Here is a 15,045-nt window from a genome sequence, read left to right as displayed (position 1 = left end):
AGAGGTTTGTATGCTGCCTGGCACTTGATTAGGGGTTTGTTTCATAAGATTTGTCCAAGATTGTAGTAGATGAACCCCCCAATAGTTTGTATTCTAAAAGATTCGTTGTTTAAGTTCATGTATAAACCTCCAAAAATCTTTGCAAATTCAAATAATAATCATCGAAGTTGAAAAACTAACAACATTTTTTTAAATAATATGAAACGAAAATATAGTGATTTGTTAAAATATTGCTTAAAGAAAATCTTGAGCATTGTACCTCTTCATATAGTGGGGAGAACAACTCTCTAACCCTGCTTGGTAGTTTTGCGAACGTGCAGTTACTAGTAGACAGCAAGATCACGGGCAATGATGCTGGGAAATCATCGAGGAGTGTGAGGAAAGTCGCTCTGCAAGTGTCGCTTATTGAACTCCACCAGGTTTCGATGTGGGGTAGATAGATGACGCATGGTGCAGTTCTTCTTGCTTCGGTAAAAATCTGAAAAGGGGCGTGAAAAGTTATGGAGACTCAAAGGAACGAGAAGTACTATGGACAGTCATGAGACAGATCAAACCTCAGACTAAACCTCAAAGCAACCAAGCGGCTCAAAATGCAAACAGCGAATGTCACGGGCTGTTGTTCTTATTTGCTTATTGGCAATCAGTTGATATATTGTGGATCTACGTGGTCTAGCTTCAAACTTAGGGGAAAAAATACAGTCTTCTCTGAACCAGACTGAGCCACACAGTCAAAACCACATCGGCATAAATCTGTAGAATACCTCAGATCTCATACGTCAAGTCCTCGAATATGCCCCCGGGGGCTCATTGCGCAAAAAAATATTTTTGTGTCGAGGCTTATTAAAAGGGGGCTTATTCGAAGGTGGGGGGCTTATTTAGCAGCCGCCAAAAATTTACTAGGGTAAAATTTCTTCTTCTGTTTGGGCATGGTCAGTATGCTTAAAAATGAGGATATATTGGGATAAACATATTGCTGTCGATCGGGGGCAGTGCCGCAGCCCATAGAGGCGTATTCGAAGATGGGGGCTTACTTGACAAAAGTAATTTTAGGGTGGGGGCTTATTCGGGAAAGGGGGCTTATTCGAGAGGGGGGGCTTATACGAGGATTTACGGTATTGGTCTAAGATGTCTGATGCACTCCATCACGAAAAGCCGGATGATAATAAAATAAAAAAGTGGTTCTTACTTGGGCACAAGCCTCTTCAGGGACTCTCGCAGACACGCCAAAAAGAGAAGGCAAATCGAGGACATAAACCTTCAGGTGCTCCATACTGTACAATATAGCTGGAGCAAGGTGCGTTGATTGGCCCATACCCTCATTAGCTGTGATAAGAAACCTTGCACGATGAGATAGTTTTCTCATCTGCGATCTTTCGATAATATCTACAAAATTCCTATTCTCAATTTGAGGGGAACTGGCTCTTTGTGTCGCTCGTGTTGATCGCCCGTATGATAATGGCTCGTAAATGCTTGGAAGGTCGCTTTCATCTTCATCTGATGTGTCTACGTCAAGGTTGAAAGGCATTCCCTGATTCTTGGACGAGGAACAAGTCGAGTTTGCATCTGGAAATAGAAAAAAAAATACTAATACAATTATTACAAAGATGTAAACTATTCATACAAATTCTGGATGAAATACTGAGAAATACAAAACACCTTGAAAAATACCTTCCGTCAACGTAAAAAATACAGTGTATAGACAACATGGATAAAAATATCTGGTGATGCCAGTTCCATGATATTCGCGTTTAGCGAGAGACTTGGAGTTGCAACTCAGAACCGTGCTGTTCTTTACACCAAAGCGTGTAGGTAATTTTTTTGTTTTTTTTTCAGTTACCGTAAATTCTTCTTTAAGCCACCCCTCTTTCAGAAGAAAAAATTCAATAAGCCCCCCCTCTCAATTTAGTCCCCCCAATTTTCGCTGATTTAGAAATAAGTAAACTTGACGAAAAACAGAGATTTTCATTTTATTCATTAGTCGTTCGATACTTCGAATTAAATCAAAATTCACACCATGTGTTTTCCAGTCACTACAGATCCAAAGACAAAGATTTAATGTGCATTAAGCACAGGCCATGTGAGAGCCTTTTACCAAATTTACAGGCCGTTGGTAGTCCGGGGAATGAAGTCGACCTTTTCGAATGCTCGATTTCAGAAGGCGACATGGCCCAAGAAAATATTTTAGAATTAATAATTGATGACGATGATAATTACTGATGTAGAAGGCTGATTTGATGTTTTTTATTTCGCAAGTAACAAAAAATTAGTTTACCACTATAAATGGTCTTTTATTCCAAAATATTTATCAAGCCCCTCTCTCAATTTAGCCCCCCTCTCTTAAAAGCCCTCCTTTAAAATGCTGAAAAACAATAAGCCAAGGGGGGGGGGGATTAAAAAGTGAATTTACGGTAAATATCAAAGTTAATGAAATAGTCCTTATCGAATAACTTCCAATCGGGGATACTTGAAAAACAGACAAATTACATTGTCTCAAAATATATTTGCTGTCCTCAAATTGAAAAAGTAGCCGCCATACGATAGAAACCTTCCTTCCTTCGTCCTTGGGGCAACAAGTAATCGCTTGGTGCTAGAATATAGGCCTGTCGTCTTAAAGAACTAACAACAAACAGTACAACTACCCCAAATTCTTTCTTTCTGATTTGTCTAGGAATAACTGTGCTTCTAGACTTGTTGAAGAATGGTTTTTGCCACATTAAACTTCTCAAATGTATACTTGATGTAAACCTAAAAAGCAGAAAAACACAACAATTTCCACAGGGGGACCTACCCCCTTCTAGCTGTTAAAAAACAAAGGTCTCAAACCTACCGTTGACCGGGTTAGCAGGAGGAAAGAAAGCTCGGATTTTGCGTAATACACTTTCCAGCGTCGATTCTAGCAATGGCTTCATTATTCTTCCAAGTGACCTTGCTGGAGAGACAACTGATCGCTGCGAGGCCGGGACGACTTTTCCCATTGCATTCTGGAAATCTTTCAGCGTAATCCGGATGTTATCAATGTCGAGAACTAGCTTTTTGTTTGTTCCATAAATCTGAGGGTATCTACGCCTCAATGCAACAAGGGCGGCTTCAGTGCAAAGAGCTTTGATATCTGCCCCGCAGTAACCAACACAGAGATCACCAAGTTCATTGACGAAATTTTTGGACAATTTTGGTTGCCATTCTCTGGTGTGAATCTCTAAAATTGTTCTGCGAGCCTGAGAAACAAGATGAACATTAACGGAAAATTCTCAAAAGATAATTAATATATTTCAATTGCAATCAATCGTCGCATCCCCGCAACATTTGTTTTAAAACACAAAAAGGTTTTTCGCTAATTTCAACTTTATGAGGTACAAAACTGTAATATTAATATAAGGCTACAAAATTTAGTTTCAATATCTAAGCTCCACAGACATGGCCTCGGTTGGGACAAATCATCAAACGCTGGCTGTGACGAAACAAACTCGGTTTCACGTCTAATCAATCTGACGTCACAAGAGACGGAAAACCCTATAAATTCGATGTTAGCTATATATTTATCAGAATGTTTTATGATTCAATATCGAAACACTGTTTACGAATCTCGAAAACAATGGAAGATACGAATATATCGCGAAACAAGAGAAGAAGAATGCGAGAGAAGGATCGCATGATTATGCTGAACGAGGAGCTGGTTAATTTGAGGCAACAAATGGCTGCATTGAAAGAAGGAAGCAATCGTTCGTCAACAGAGATGGCAGAATTGCGATGCACAAACAAGCAACTTCTCGACAGTCTTCATACCGAACGAGAAAGTCGCCAAGCACCAAGACAAGTATCCGAGGTGAGATTCTATAACTGAAAGATTTAATAGTTTGACAACAGAAGGTGCAAACCAAAGAATTTCTAGTAGTGGAAAGAAACGTATTTTGATGGAGAAAATAAAAACTGAAGGAAGAAAAAAGTTTTAAGATAGATGACAGGGAAATTATTCTTTGATGTTTTTCACCATTTAGGTAAACCTGTAATAGAAGGTTTTGATATGTAATAGTAACAACATTCATAAAATAATATTTCAGGAACTGGATGCTCCTCTGGAGGAAGTAAATGCTACATCAAAGAGTTATGCCTCAATCAAAGATCAGGAGTCACAAACCGATGTTGAAGCTCAACCCGATCTTCAGATTTGCAACGACTATGCAAATGAAAAAGAAGATTTGAAGGAAGAAAATAGCAGCCTCAAGGAAGCAATCAAGGAGTTACAAAAGCAACTCGCTGACGAGAGAAAGAACAATGAAGATAACAAGATACAAATCGAGTCTTTGAGAGTCAAAGCTAAAACATTTGAAGACCATTCTACCCTTTTGGCTTACGAGCTCCATGAAATGACGGTGGATAGAAACTCTTTGCTGAATGCGCTGGAAGGCAAGCACGAAAAGATCAAGACCATCGAAGCAAAGTGGAAGGCAAAAGTTAAAAAGATGGCTGATCAACATGAAGTAAAACTCTACGATGAGCAGGTCAAGAGTTATCGACTGCGTGTGCAAATCAAAAATCTTAAAGCTGAACTCGATCAAATAAAGAACGAGATGGCAGAAGAAAAGCTACAATTGACAGTGACAAATTTTCTCAATGGCATTGTCAATGACGTAGAAATCGCAATAAATCACAATAAAGTCAAGCCACTCAGAGAACACATTCAGCAGCTGCAGTTTAAACTTGTTCAGACAGAAAGCGAACAGGAGCTTCGAAGCCAGCAAGAAGAAAAGACAAAAGAGGAATACCACAAGGTATTTAACCAATTCCAAATGCTTCAGCGGCAGAACGAGCGGCTCGAAAACGACAATACAAGGCTTAACAACAAAGTTCTTGTGATGCGCCAGGAAAATACCGAGGCCCATCAGAAGTTCTTGGAGGAACAAACTGACCGAATCACTGCGAAGATGTCGTTCGTGGCACAAATAAAGCAGCTTGAAGAGAACTGTACCAGTTTAAAAGAGACGAATACAGTTCTATCTGAAGACGGCCAACGTTTAAAAAGCGCTTTCGCAAGAAAGAAGAAAGAAAATGATGGACTAATAGGAGATATCCAGGACCTTAGGGAGAGAGTCGAAGAGAAAGAAAATATCATTGAAGAACTCCAAGCAAAGAAGCGCAGAGGTTGCTTACGAAGGTTGGTTTGCTGGAAATAACCAGGACAGTAAAATATAATATCATCGAATTTACAATTTTTACTAATAAACAACAGTTTATAAAACGCCGAGATTTTGAGGTTTAATTTGTTGTAAATATGTTTTTCAGTCTGAATTACAATACTTCTTGATTAAAAATTTCTTTTCTTGGATTTGTTCTGGGAAATTGATTGTTAACTCTGTGAAAACACAATACGCTTTGGTGCTTGAGCGATCGATTGCTTGGGATTTAGTTACAGGTGATTCTAGTCAGCTACAAAATTTGCATTTAGATGAGATGGCGACTAAGTGGAATTACGGCTAAAGTAGCGTCATTTTTAGTGACGATTTTGGATCGAAGGATTTCAAGCGGTATTCATCTTGAATTTTTGAATCACATCAGATACAGTGAAACATCTGTGTTTTGTAATTAGATTCATATAAATATATAAATAATCATGTTTATATTTTACATATTCATTCTGATTGTATATTAATGGTACAAATAACTGTGATAGCTGCAACAGGTTTAAAAATTAATGGTAAAAGCGCTTGAAGCCAATACAGAAGAAATAAATCTCCAGGGTTGGCTTCAGATTCGCTCATTTCACTGAGTCGTTTTCTAAGCAGCAACCTGTAGGTCAATTCTGACAGAGAGTGGTTCGAAAAAATTGGATAGGATTCCTGCAGAAATGTTTTGTTCATGACAGCCTTTGCTTTCTTATATATCATTCTGTTCGTATTGTAAAAAGTTAGTATTTAATAGTTTTCTTTAAATTTAAAATGCTTGAAACAAGTATTAATATATCATAATTATCATTATATTACTATCATGGAACTATCCAAAGCTGACTTGATTAAAACCGGAATGCTTTCAAAAACTTTCAAACAAATATTTTTTTAATTAAGAATCTTAAAGGCACTATGTCCCGACAATCAACCGTTTTTAGTTAACAATAGACTTTACAGCGTGTTTAAAATAAAAAATAACCGAAGACTAGCCGATTGGCTCCGGAACAATAGGCCTATTGTATCGTCTAACCAATAGAAATTTAAATGGCCAGCGGATTTAAGTTGCCTTTAAATAAACAAGCAAAGAGGGAGAGGACAACTTCAATTTCATGATATATTTTTTAAGCATTGTGGCAACATAGGCCAAAATTGCTGCTTTGCAGCGGCCGTGGCAAATCTGACAGAAAGTTGATGAAAAATAAAAAGATAATTACAATGCAAAGTAAGAATACAAGCAGTAAAAGGCAGTTTTAATATTATGAATGGATCAACATCGAAAACAGCTTGGAATATATTCATAGCAGACGAGGTACAATCTAACGGGAAAATTCTACTTGATATTCATTTTTCGTACTGTTTCAGTTACTGCTAGATTGTACAGAACTTGTTGAGGAGACGAGTTAGAGTAAGTCCGTAAGGTGTAGGAAGCCCCCCGTGAAAGGAGTAGGTGCACATGCGTACTTTGCATTTCACAACAGATAGGCAAAGGGGGGAACTTTGAAAAAATAAACAACATAGATCCTGCATTGTTCTAGCAGGTTTGATGCGCGTGGGTACCTACTCCTCGTAGCTAATTGGTTCGGACAAACCACTCACGCTTTTGTTTTAAATGATGGAGCCGCGATCTCGTCTCCCCAACAAGAACCCAGATACAAAGACATTATCGAACCCTTTCGCATATGGCATCTACTAAAATGGCATGATGCTGCCTAATGACGAAAGTCGATACGAGTGTTGCTCTTGAATGTTCTACCGTAATCCGAGTGGAGATATCAGAAAAGCGTGTCTTACATTACTATCAAGACAAGCATGTGGTTCAAATCTCTGATTGGCTGACACGGCAGATGGAATTCTAAGTTTTGACCAATCAGATAACGGATAACATTAAACAAACGCCACGAAGGCCACTATCGAGATACAAGAAAAAGAGACAGGGCAACATCGTAGTTACCATAGAGGAGGTATTGTTCGGCTGTAGCAGACGGAGATCGTTTTGATAAAGTCATTTTTAAATGCAAATCCAAAGTAATTCTAAAGGCCAGCAAAATATGGATGACCAAGTAGTAAAGACTAGCAAACGTGACATCATGCAGTGAGCATAGGGCTCAAATCTTGATTGGCTCAGCGGCGAGAGAGGTCACGTGATTTAGCGCAAGCTCTCAGCCAATCAAGATTTGAGCCCTATGCTCATGCAGTGTACACTTTTGCTCTATTTTGTGTTATTTGTTTTGCTTTGACTGTCTTTGTTTTGTAATTAATTTGAAACAAAAAAGTGTCTTGCATTGCGAGATTAAATAAAGTGAAAATATCAAAAGCCTACTTGCGAAATTAGAAATCATACGACTGAGGTCACATACAGTAAAAATTGTAGGGTTAAAAGTCGTATTTTAGAAAACAATATCTTGTCTACCCTAATAATCCAAAAAGGCCTTATTTAAATATATTACTGAGGATTTTTAGCTGCAATTTAGATTTTTAGTTTCAGTGAAGATATCGGTAATGCAAAATAATCTATATTAAAGTTTGGTCAATGAGAAAAAGGACTTGAAGTTCCGAAATAGTGACATACAAAGCAACTTGAAAGAGCAATTCAAAGGCAGGTGCAAATCGCCTTGGGTAGCCTTAAAAAATAGCGTCTTGTGTGCATGTTTTCTGATGCACACCTTTTAGTATCTCATCACTGAGTTGGATATCCGCCTCTGCAATTTCTAAACATAAATATAAACTGACATACCACTCTGTTCGGCAACGTAAACAGGAATTCTCTGTCGAATCTACCAGGTCTTCGAAGAGCCGGGTCTATGGAGTCGATTCTGTTGGTTGCTCCAATGACTACGACTTCACCGCGCGAATCAAGCCCGTCCATTAGAGCGAGCAGAGTCGAGACAATAGAACTGTGGATTTGATCTTGCCGCGTTGAACGCACGGGTGCCAAGCCGTCGATCTCGTCAAAAAAGATTATAGATGGCCGCATTGAGTATGCCTGGAATGGTAACAAAAAAGGCAGTGTTTTGAAAAATGCAATGATTCAATACAATGACATTTTGAGGAACAAAATTTAGGTAACCTTGTCTGATTGAAAAGCTTTAACATTGCGGTAGAACCATTTTGAAATATACGGAAGTATTTTATCGTCTGATTGTCTGAAACTCCAAAGAATAATAAAGATTGTATGATAGACACAAGTGAGAATTTGTATTTCAAAATGAAAATAACTCGAGAGGAGGTACGATACGTTTGACAGCCTTTTTACGTTGATCGATTGGGGCACTAGCCCCTCATATGGTCGAAATGCCCAGTGAAAAAAATTACTTTGTTAATAAAAAGCTGAATTTTCTTGTTAAAACGAAAGGTACCAAAGCCAACCTATTGAAAATGTAAATAAAAAGTTCGTCTTCTTATAGCCTTAGCAGGGTGATAGCAATCTTTTTTTCGCTGTTGACTACAATGAAATCCTTTTCTGAATCAAGTAAAGCTATAAGAGAGATGCTCATTAGAGAAAAGTGCCCGTGGAAAGGAGATTTCCGTTGAAAGGGAATGTCCGTTGAAGGGGAGCACCCTTTGAAACGAAATTCTCGTTTAAAGGAGATGCACGTTGAAAGAAAATTTCTGTTGAAGGGAGACGTCAGTTGAAAAGGGGAGTTCATCGAAGGGGAATTTCCATTGAAAGTTGAAGGGAGATATCCGCTGAAAAGAGATGTTCGTTGCTCTTTCAGGGTAGGTTTCTTTCAGGGTAGGTTTCTTTCAGGGCAGATACCATGTAGAATACACTTAAAAATAAAAAGAATCACAGAACCTCAAAATCTATAAGGTACCCCCTCCCTAGGCTTCATACCATTCACGACTGCAGACGATGTCATTCAAATCAAACAAGAAAACTGCAAGTTGCAATACCTGATCAAAAAGCAACCTCAGTTGCCTCTCTGATTCGCCAACCCATTTACTAAGGCAATCAGCGCCTTTTCGCATGAAGAATGCAACCTTGTGACCTTCACTGCTACATTCATTGGCTAATGCTCGAGCAACCAATGTTTTTCCAGTTCCTGGAAGATGGGATTAAAAGTTGGAATGAAGGGAAAACCAACGGGGGATAGAATATGAAGGGAAAACGAACGGGGGATAGAATTTGAAGGGGCAACGAACGGCAAACTGGATGGGCTGGGGTGGCTGTTTTAATGAGAAACGACTAATATCCAAGCGTGAAATGAAGAGCAAAGACTGTTCTAAGTTTTAGTAAATAGGATGAGTATGACAATGACAACTAAGCACAAGAACCGCGAAACAAAACATTTTGAAATCATTTCTGAAAGCGGATAGCAGACAAGACGGGGAATGTAAGAATAGACAGTTCCTGCAAGGTTTAATGAAACACGATGTTCGAGCACAACCAAAAAAAGATTTCTGAAGCTGAAGGTGAAACAAGCTTCCTTCAAACGTTCTTATATCAAACATGGCCTAGACATGATGTAAACTATTTTTAACGAACATGTTTACTAAAGGCTCTTTACTAAAACTTTTGATTAGCTTCTATCTCGATTAAAAGACGATAAAGATGAAATGCAACAACTTACTAGCAAACGCTATATGTAAATACTCATTACCTTACTACACAAATCGCCCACTTTAACCATGTCAGACCTCCCTATACAAATATCCTGACACGTGATCACTACATTACACTCCTCAGCCAATCAACCAGCTTCTACGTTATGATAAGGTAACAATATTACGCTAATCGCTTGCTCACAGATGTTGATGCAAGATCGGATTTGGTCAAGAGAGGTACATCCGACCAGCGTAATGAATAGACCGGCCGTTCTAACACCGATGATACACAAAGAAAGGTAAAATAACAAAAAGGCTTGGCATATTTCACAAAATGAAAGAAATAAATTCGCTAAATACCTGGAGGTCCGTAGAAGAGCACGCCTCTTGGAGGTGCTATTTTGAATTTCTCAAAAACTTCAGGATAGAGAAGTGGAAAAACAATCATCTCTTTCAGAGACTGTATGTGTTTGTCAAGTCCACCGACGCTTTCAAAAGTCACCTAGCGAAAAAAGAAAATATATATGACAATACCACAACGGCAGATAGGTCTAAACAAATTGTCAAAGCCATCTCTTGAAGAATTCTCTGTTCTTGCAAGTGCCTACAAGCTGCCACCATGAAGTAATTGGCTAACAAAAGACGTCAACAAACGGTCACTGGAACAGCGAGATGCGATCTAGGTCAGTCAAGATAACTGGCAGAATTCATGTATTCTTCAAGTGCAAGAGAGCATAGTTTCATTATGGATGGTTGTCTTTAAGTCTTGATGATTAAAATCCAAGCCCATAACCTCCCATAATAACAGACCATTTCCTGAACACTGTGCTTTTACTGCTTTAAGTATCCAAAACACTATTAAAAAAACTTTGAACACTACTAGTGACAAAGATATTAAACACATGCTGGGTAGCATGTATGTATAATCTAACATCTATCCCTTTCTCTTTGGGCGTTCGCCTTGTGGTAAAATGCATCGTAGTGAAATATTTTTTCAAATGCTTTAGTTTAAATAGTACTGCTCAAAAAATCTTAGTTGCGAGGATAGCTCAGTTGCTAGAGGCGCTGACTACAGACCCAAGGGTCCGTGGTTCGAGCCCCTGGCATGACCAAACTCAAGGGAGGAGAGTCGCCAGCTATCTGTAATTCCAAGCGTAGGAATCACGAGGTGTTGTCACATCGAGAGGAAGAACCAGGACACTGCTCGTTAAGCTTAAGCTTCTCAGTGCCCTGAAAACTACCTTCGGATGCTAGGTGAAAAGAAATGAAATACAATACAATTTTGAAAAGAAGCAGTTGGAGACTAAAAAGAATACCCCTTTATCTATGCTCATAGGATCGACATCAGCAAGACTAGATCCGATTGGTTGCCGTTCTTTGGCTCTTTCCCTATCTTTTAAAACACCGAAGATGTCTCCTGGGTTGAAATTCATTGGAAGGCAGCGTGCCCTCGCTTTCGCCATGCTCTTGGCCTTTCGTCTTTCAAAGCGATGCTCGTCGTCTGAATCGCCTGGGTAAAAGTAGGAAAATAATGCCAACAACTAACAGATAATAATTCTGAACTCTTTGTTAGTACAAATCATTCAAAGTTGTAGAATCTAGGCTATTCTTGGAACGCCTTTTATAAAGCAGAAACTAACAAGCAAGAATTGCTCAATATAAAAAGAAGAATTGACTGCATTTTCTAGAATAGATCATATGTATGAAAAAAATTCATCAAGGTGTATAGGGCCTGAACCAAAATGAATGTAATCTTTTCTTAGAGTTTCATTTTTCTCTTCTCACCGGTTACGATAATTTTATTGCAAGAGTCATTGAATCCTGTGTCTATCTAGCGTTCTTGCATTCTTTAACGGTGAAAGAGCAGTCAAAGTGGGAAATTTAAAAGGAAGGATATCACATATGTGTAAAATGTAGGATTTGCTTCCAAAGAATAAAAAAAAGGGGATACGATTTATAGGTGACAACTGCAGGTTGATTTCAATTCAGTCTTGTCGAAAATCAGACAGCAAAATTTTATGGAAAATTGAGAAGCTTTTCAATTATGCATTTCTTAAAAGCACTACGTCCCGACACTTTTCGCTGGCGATTTAAATTTCCCATTGGTTTGACTTCACAATGGATCTATTTTTATGTATCCAATCGACAACGTAGGGGTTTTTCGCGATGTTATCACGATCCTAAATGCGCTGCGGAGGCTATTGTCAACTCTGAGCAGTTGACTGGTGGGACATAATGCCTTTAAGCAATGGGAGCAAAATGACAAGAACAGGAACTGTTCAGTAAGCTGGCATGAATTGCACGAGAACCGAAGAACTGACCTGACGATGACGAGGTAGATGAGCCATAGTGTTTTCGCTTGTGGCTACCTCCGTGCTGTGGCATTTTGCGATGCCTTCGTTTATGCATAGGGCTATGTGGTACAGCATTATAAAGTGCCTCGCTTCTTCTTGATTTTACTGAAATTGTAAAAATATCAACCAGTAAGTAATTATATTTTGTAACCTTATTCTTTCTAAGAACACATTTTGAACAAATACACCATAGAATGTTTACCTATATCGCAAATGTTAAGCACTGGTTAAAGAACATAAATCAGTCAACGATTAAAAGTCTCAATAACGCTTTCGTTGGCTATGCTTTACACCTTTGGCAGAACAGGAAATTTGAACTAGTTGTTCTTAGGTAGAGTAGAGTAGAGTAGAGTAGAGTAGAGTAGAGTAGAGTAGAGTAGAGTAGAGTAGAGTAGAGTAGAGTAGAGTAGAGTAGAGTAGAGTAGAGTAGAGTAGAGTAGAGTAGAGTAGAGTAGAGTAGAGTAGAGTAGAGTAGAGTAGAGTAGAGTAGAGTAGAGTAGAGTAGAGTACAGTAGAGTAGAGTAGAGTAGAGTAGAGTAGAGTAGAGTAGAGTATAGTAGAGTAGAGTACAGTAGAGTATAGAAGAGTAGAGAAGAGTAGAGTAGAGTAGAGTAGAGTAGAGTAGAGTAGAGTAGAGTAGAGTAGAGTAGAGTAGAGTAGAGTAGAGTAGAGTAGAGTACAGTAGAGTAGAGTAGAGTAGAGTAGAGTAGAGTAGAGTAGAGTATAGTAGAGTACAGTAGAGTATAGAAGAGTAGAGAAGAGTAGAGTAGAGTAGAGAAGAGTGGTGTAGAGTAGAGAAGAGTAGAGAACAGTAGGGAAGTGTAGGGAAGAGTAGAGAACAGTAGGGAAGTGTAGGGAAGAGTAGAGAAGAGTAGAGAAGAGTAGAGAAGAGTAGAGAAGAGTGGTGTAGAGTAAAGTAGAATCGAGAAAAGCAAAGAAGAGTAGAGAAGAGTAGAGAACAGTAGGGAAGTGTAGGGAAGAGTAGAGAAGAGTAGAGAAGAGTAGAGAAGAGTAGAGAAGAGTGGTGTAGAGTAAAGTAGAATCGAGAAAAGCAAAGAAGAGTAGAGAAGAGTAGAGAACAGTAGGGAAGTGTAGGGAAGAGTAGAGAAGAGTAGAGAAGAGTAGAGAAGAGTAGAGAAGAGTAGAGAACAGTAGGGAAATGTAGGGAAGAGTAGAGTAGAATCAAGTAGGCTAGAGAGTATTACCTGATCAAAAGAGAGTATTACCTGCTATAGGTGGTGCACAGTATCTCCTGGTTGTTGGCCGTCGCTCTCTAAATGAGTATGGTCTTTCTTGACTGCCCTGATCTTCCTCCTGCTCTTCAGTCTCATCGTCGTCATCATCATCTTCTTCGTCATCTTCACTGTCATCTTCCTCATCACCTTCTTCTTCATCATTTTCGTCCTGCTCAGTGTCATTTCGCTTCCTTTGCTTTACAAAATCGTACATCGATCGGTCTGTGTCCTGAAAAAATTCTTCAGATGTGACTCAAATGGCAATCATTTGGTTTTGACTGGCTGAGGCACTACCATTTGATTATATTTAATTGGTTATTTTGGGGAGAGGCTCAGAAACCTACACTATAACTAAGCCCCAGAGCTGCAAAAGTATCGGAATCTGGGCACTATATTCCCAGAAAGTTTTGGTTTGGCAAAAATTTTCAGCAAACTTGATAACAAAATTCAGCAACACATGACTGAAATGATATATCAAAGGGATTAATATTTTTCCAAAATATATAACATGAAGCCTATTACCTCCTTTCCATCCTCAGATTTGCTTCCCTTTCCTTTATTCCAAACCAACAGTTTCTCATTCAATGTTCCATACACCTCTCTTCTTTGCCTTGAGCTCCTTCTTGGCTCTGAAAGGCTTCCCACTGCATTGTCCAAATCATCATCTTTTCGTAAGGATTTCATTGAAGTGTCTGCAAATCAAATAGAAGTATATACCATTCCATACATAAATTTCAATTCAACCTGAGGCCTAAGATGTGCTGAAAATAAAAAAAATCAAATCTCTTTAGCATTTTGAATTAGCAGACAAAAGAAAAAGACGAAGAAAATATTAACAGGTTATGTTTCTCTAAAAGAGGCACTGGAACACACAGAAATGACAAGAAAGATCCAAGCAAAAAGAGCCACAGGAAGACAGAGGCAGATGAGGCCACCAAAAATGGCGGATGAGTTTGCAATGAGAAAAGCCACAAATGATTGCAAAAAGTGCAAGACTGTTGGGAGCTTGTGATAGCAAAAATATTATCTTTCTTTCAATATCAACTATGGCTCAACAAGTGATATTAGCCACATCTCAGGTATTCATTCTTGCATTTTCCTGGCATATTTTTAAATTTGAAAAAAGGCTAACAGTTTTAAAATCTGTATATCAAGATAGATACATTTAAAGAGGTTTACCTATATGTAAATTGACAGGCTTGGCCATAGGACATTCACCAGGGGAGCAGTAAAAAACTCTCCTAGTAACTTCCAGGTTTGACAATTTGCATCAACACATCTATTCAAATTTTTAGAGTGAAAGCATTTTCATATTAAGATAATAAAATCTTACAGCATGATAAACTCAAAGATAAAGAACGGTCACACTATTAGTCTATATTAGTCACTATATTGATTGAGAAATTTTCAGGGAACTTGTTTGGATTAGAAAGGCAAAGATTTTCAACTTTGAAATGTGAAAACCCAGTGTTATGTTGAGAGCTTACAACTCTTGTTAATGATACAAAAAACTAATTGTCTCATCCATACATGCATGGGAAAAGTTTTTACCTTTGATGACCCTCCAACCACCCTCTTAGTCCGGAAGGTCAAGCTACACCACTGCATGCAGTTTTATTTCATGGTAATATTGATATACTAATATTGATATGGTATCTGCTTTTGAGAAACAGAAGTTGGTGCGACAGTACTTAGTGGAACCCAGTAGAAAGGCAGATTCGCAGTTTATCAAATCTGACCATAAGTTGT

General features: G+C 38.5%; 1 protein-coding gene across 2 annotated transcripts in view; it reads right to left on the bottom strand.

Annotated features, from left to right (window-relative positions):
* The window catches only part of LOC135688980 (ATPase family AAA domain-containing protein 2-like), a 29,620-nt gene that overhangs the window by 9,304 nt on the left and 5,271 nt on the right, over positions 1 to 15,045 (bottom strand). For both annotated transcript variants that reach the window (XM_089110371.1, XM_089110372.1), the window contains exons 4-13: positions 13,819 to 13,988; positions 13,288 to 13,525; positions 12,029 to 12,166; positions 11,024 to 11,217; positions 10,068 to 10,209; positions 9,057 to 9,205; positions 7,897 to 8,145; positions 2,828 to 3,215; positions 1,187 to 1,563; positions 260 to 478 (exon numbers count right to left, since the gene is read on the bottom strand). In XM_089110371.1, coding sequence (XP_088966497.1) covers positions 260 to 478; positions 1,187 to 1,563; positions 2,828 to 3,215; positions 7,897 to 8,145; positions 9,057 to 9,205; positions 10,068 to 10,209; positions 11,024 to 11,217; positions 12,029 to 12,166; positions 13,288 to 13,525; positions 13,819 to 13,988 — 2,264 coding nt within the window. The remainder of the gene's footprint in view (positions 1 to 259; positions 479 to 1,186; positions 1,564 to 2,827; positions 3,216 to 7,896; positions 8,146 to 9,056; positions 9,206 to 10,067; positions 10,210 to 11,023; positions 11,218 to 12,028; positions 12,167 to 13,287; positions 13,526 to 13,818; positions 13,989 to 15,045) is intronic.

This window comes from Rhopilema esculentum, chromosome 9, assembly GCF_057945365.1.
Source record: "Rhopilema esculentum isolate cy_ngs chromosome 9, ASM5794536v1, whole genome shotgun sequence".
Lineage (NCBI taxonomy): Eukaryota > Metazoa > Cnidaria > Scyphozoa > Rhizostomeae > Rhizostomatidae > Rhopilema > Rhopilema esculentum.
Note: the sequence above shows the minus strand (reverse complement) of the source record. Positions and strands in the feature narration are given on the sequence as shown.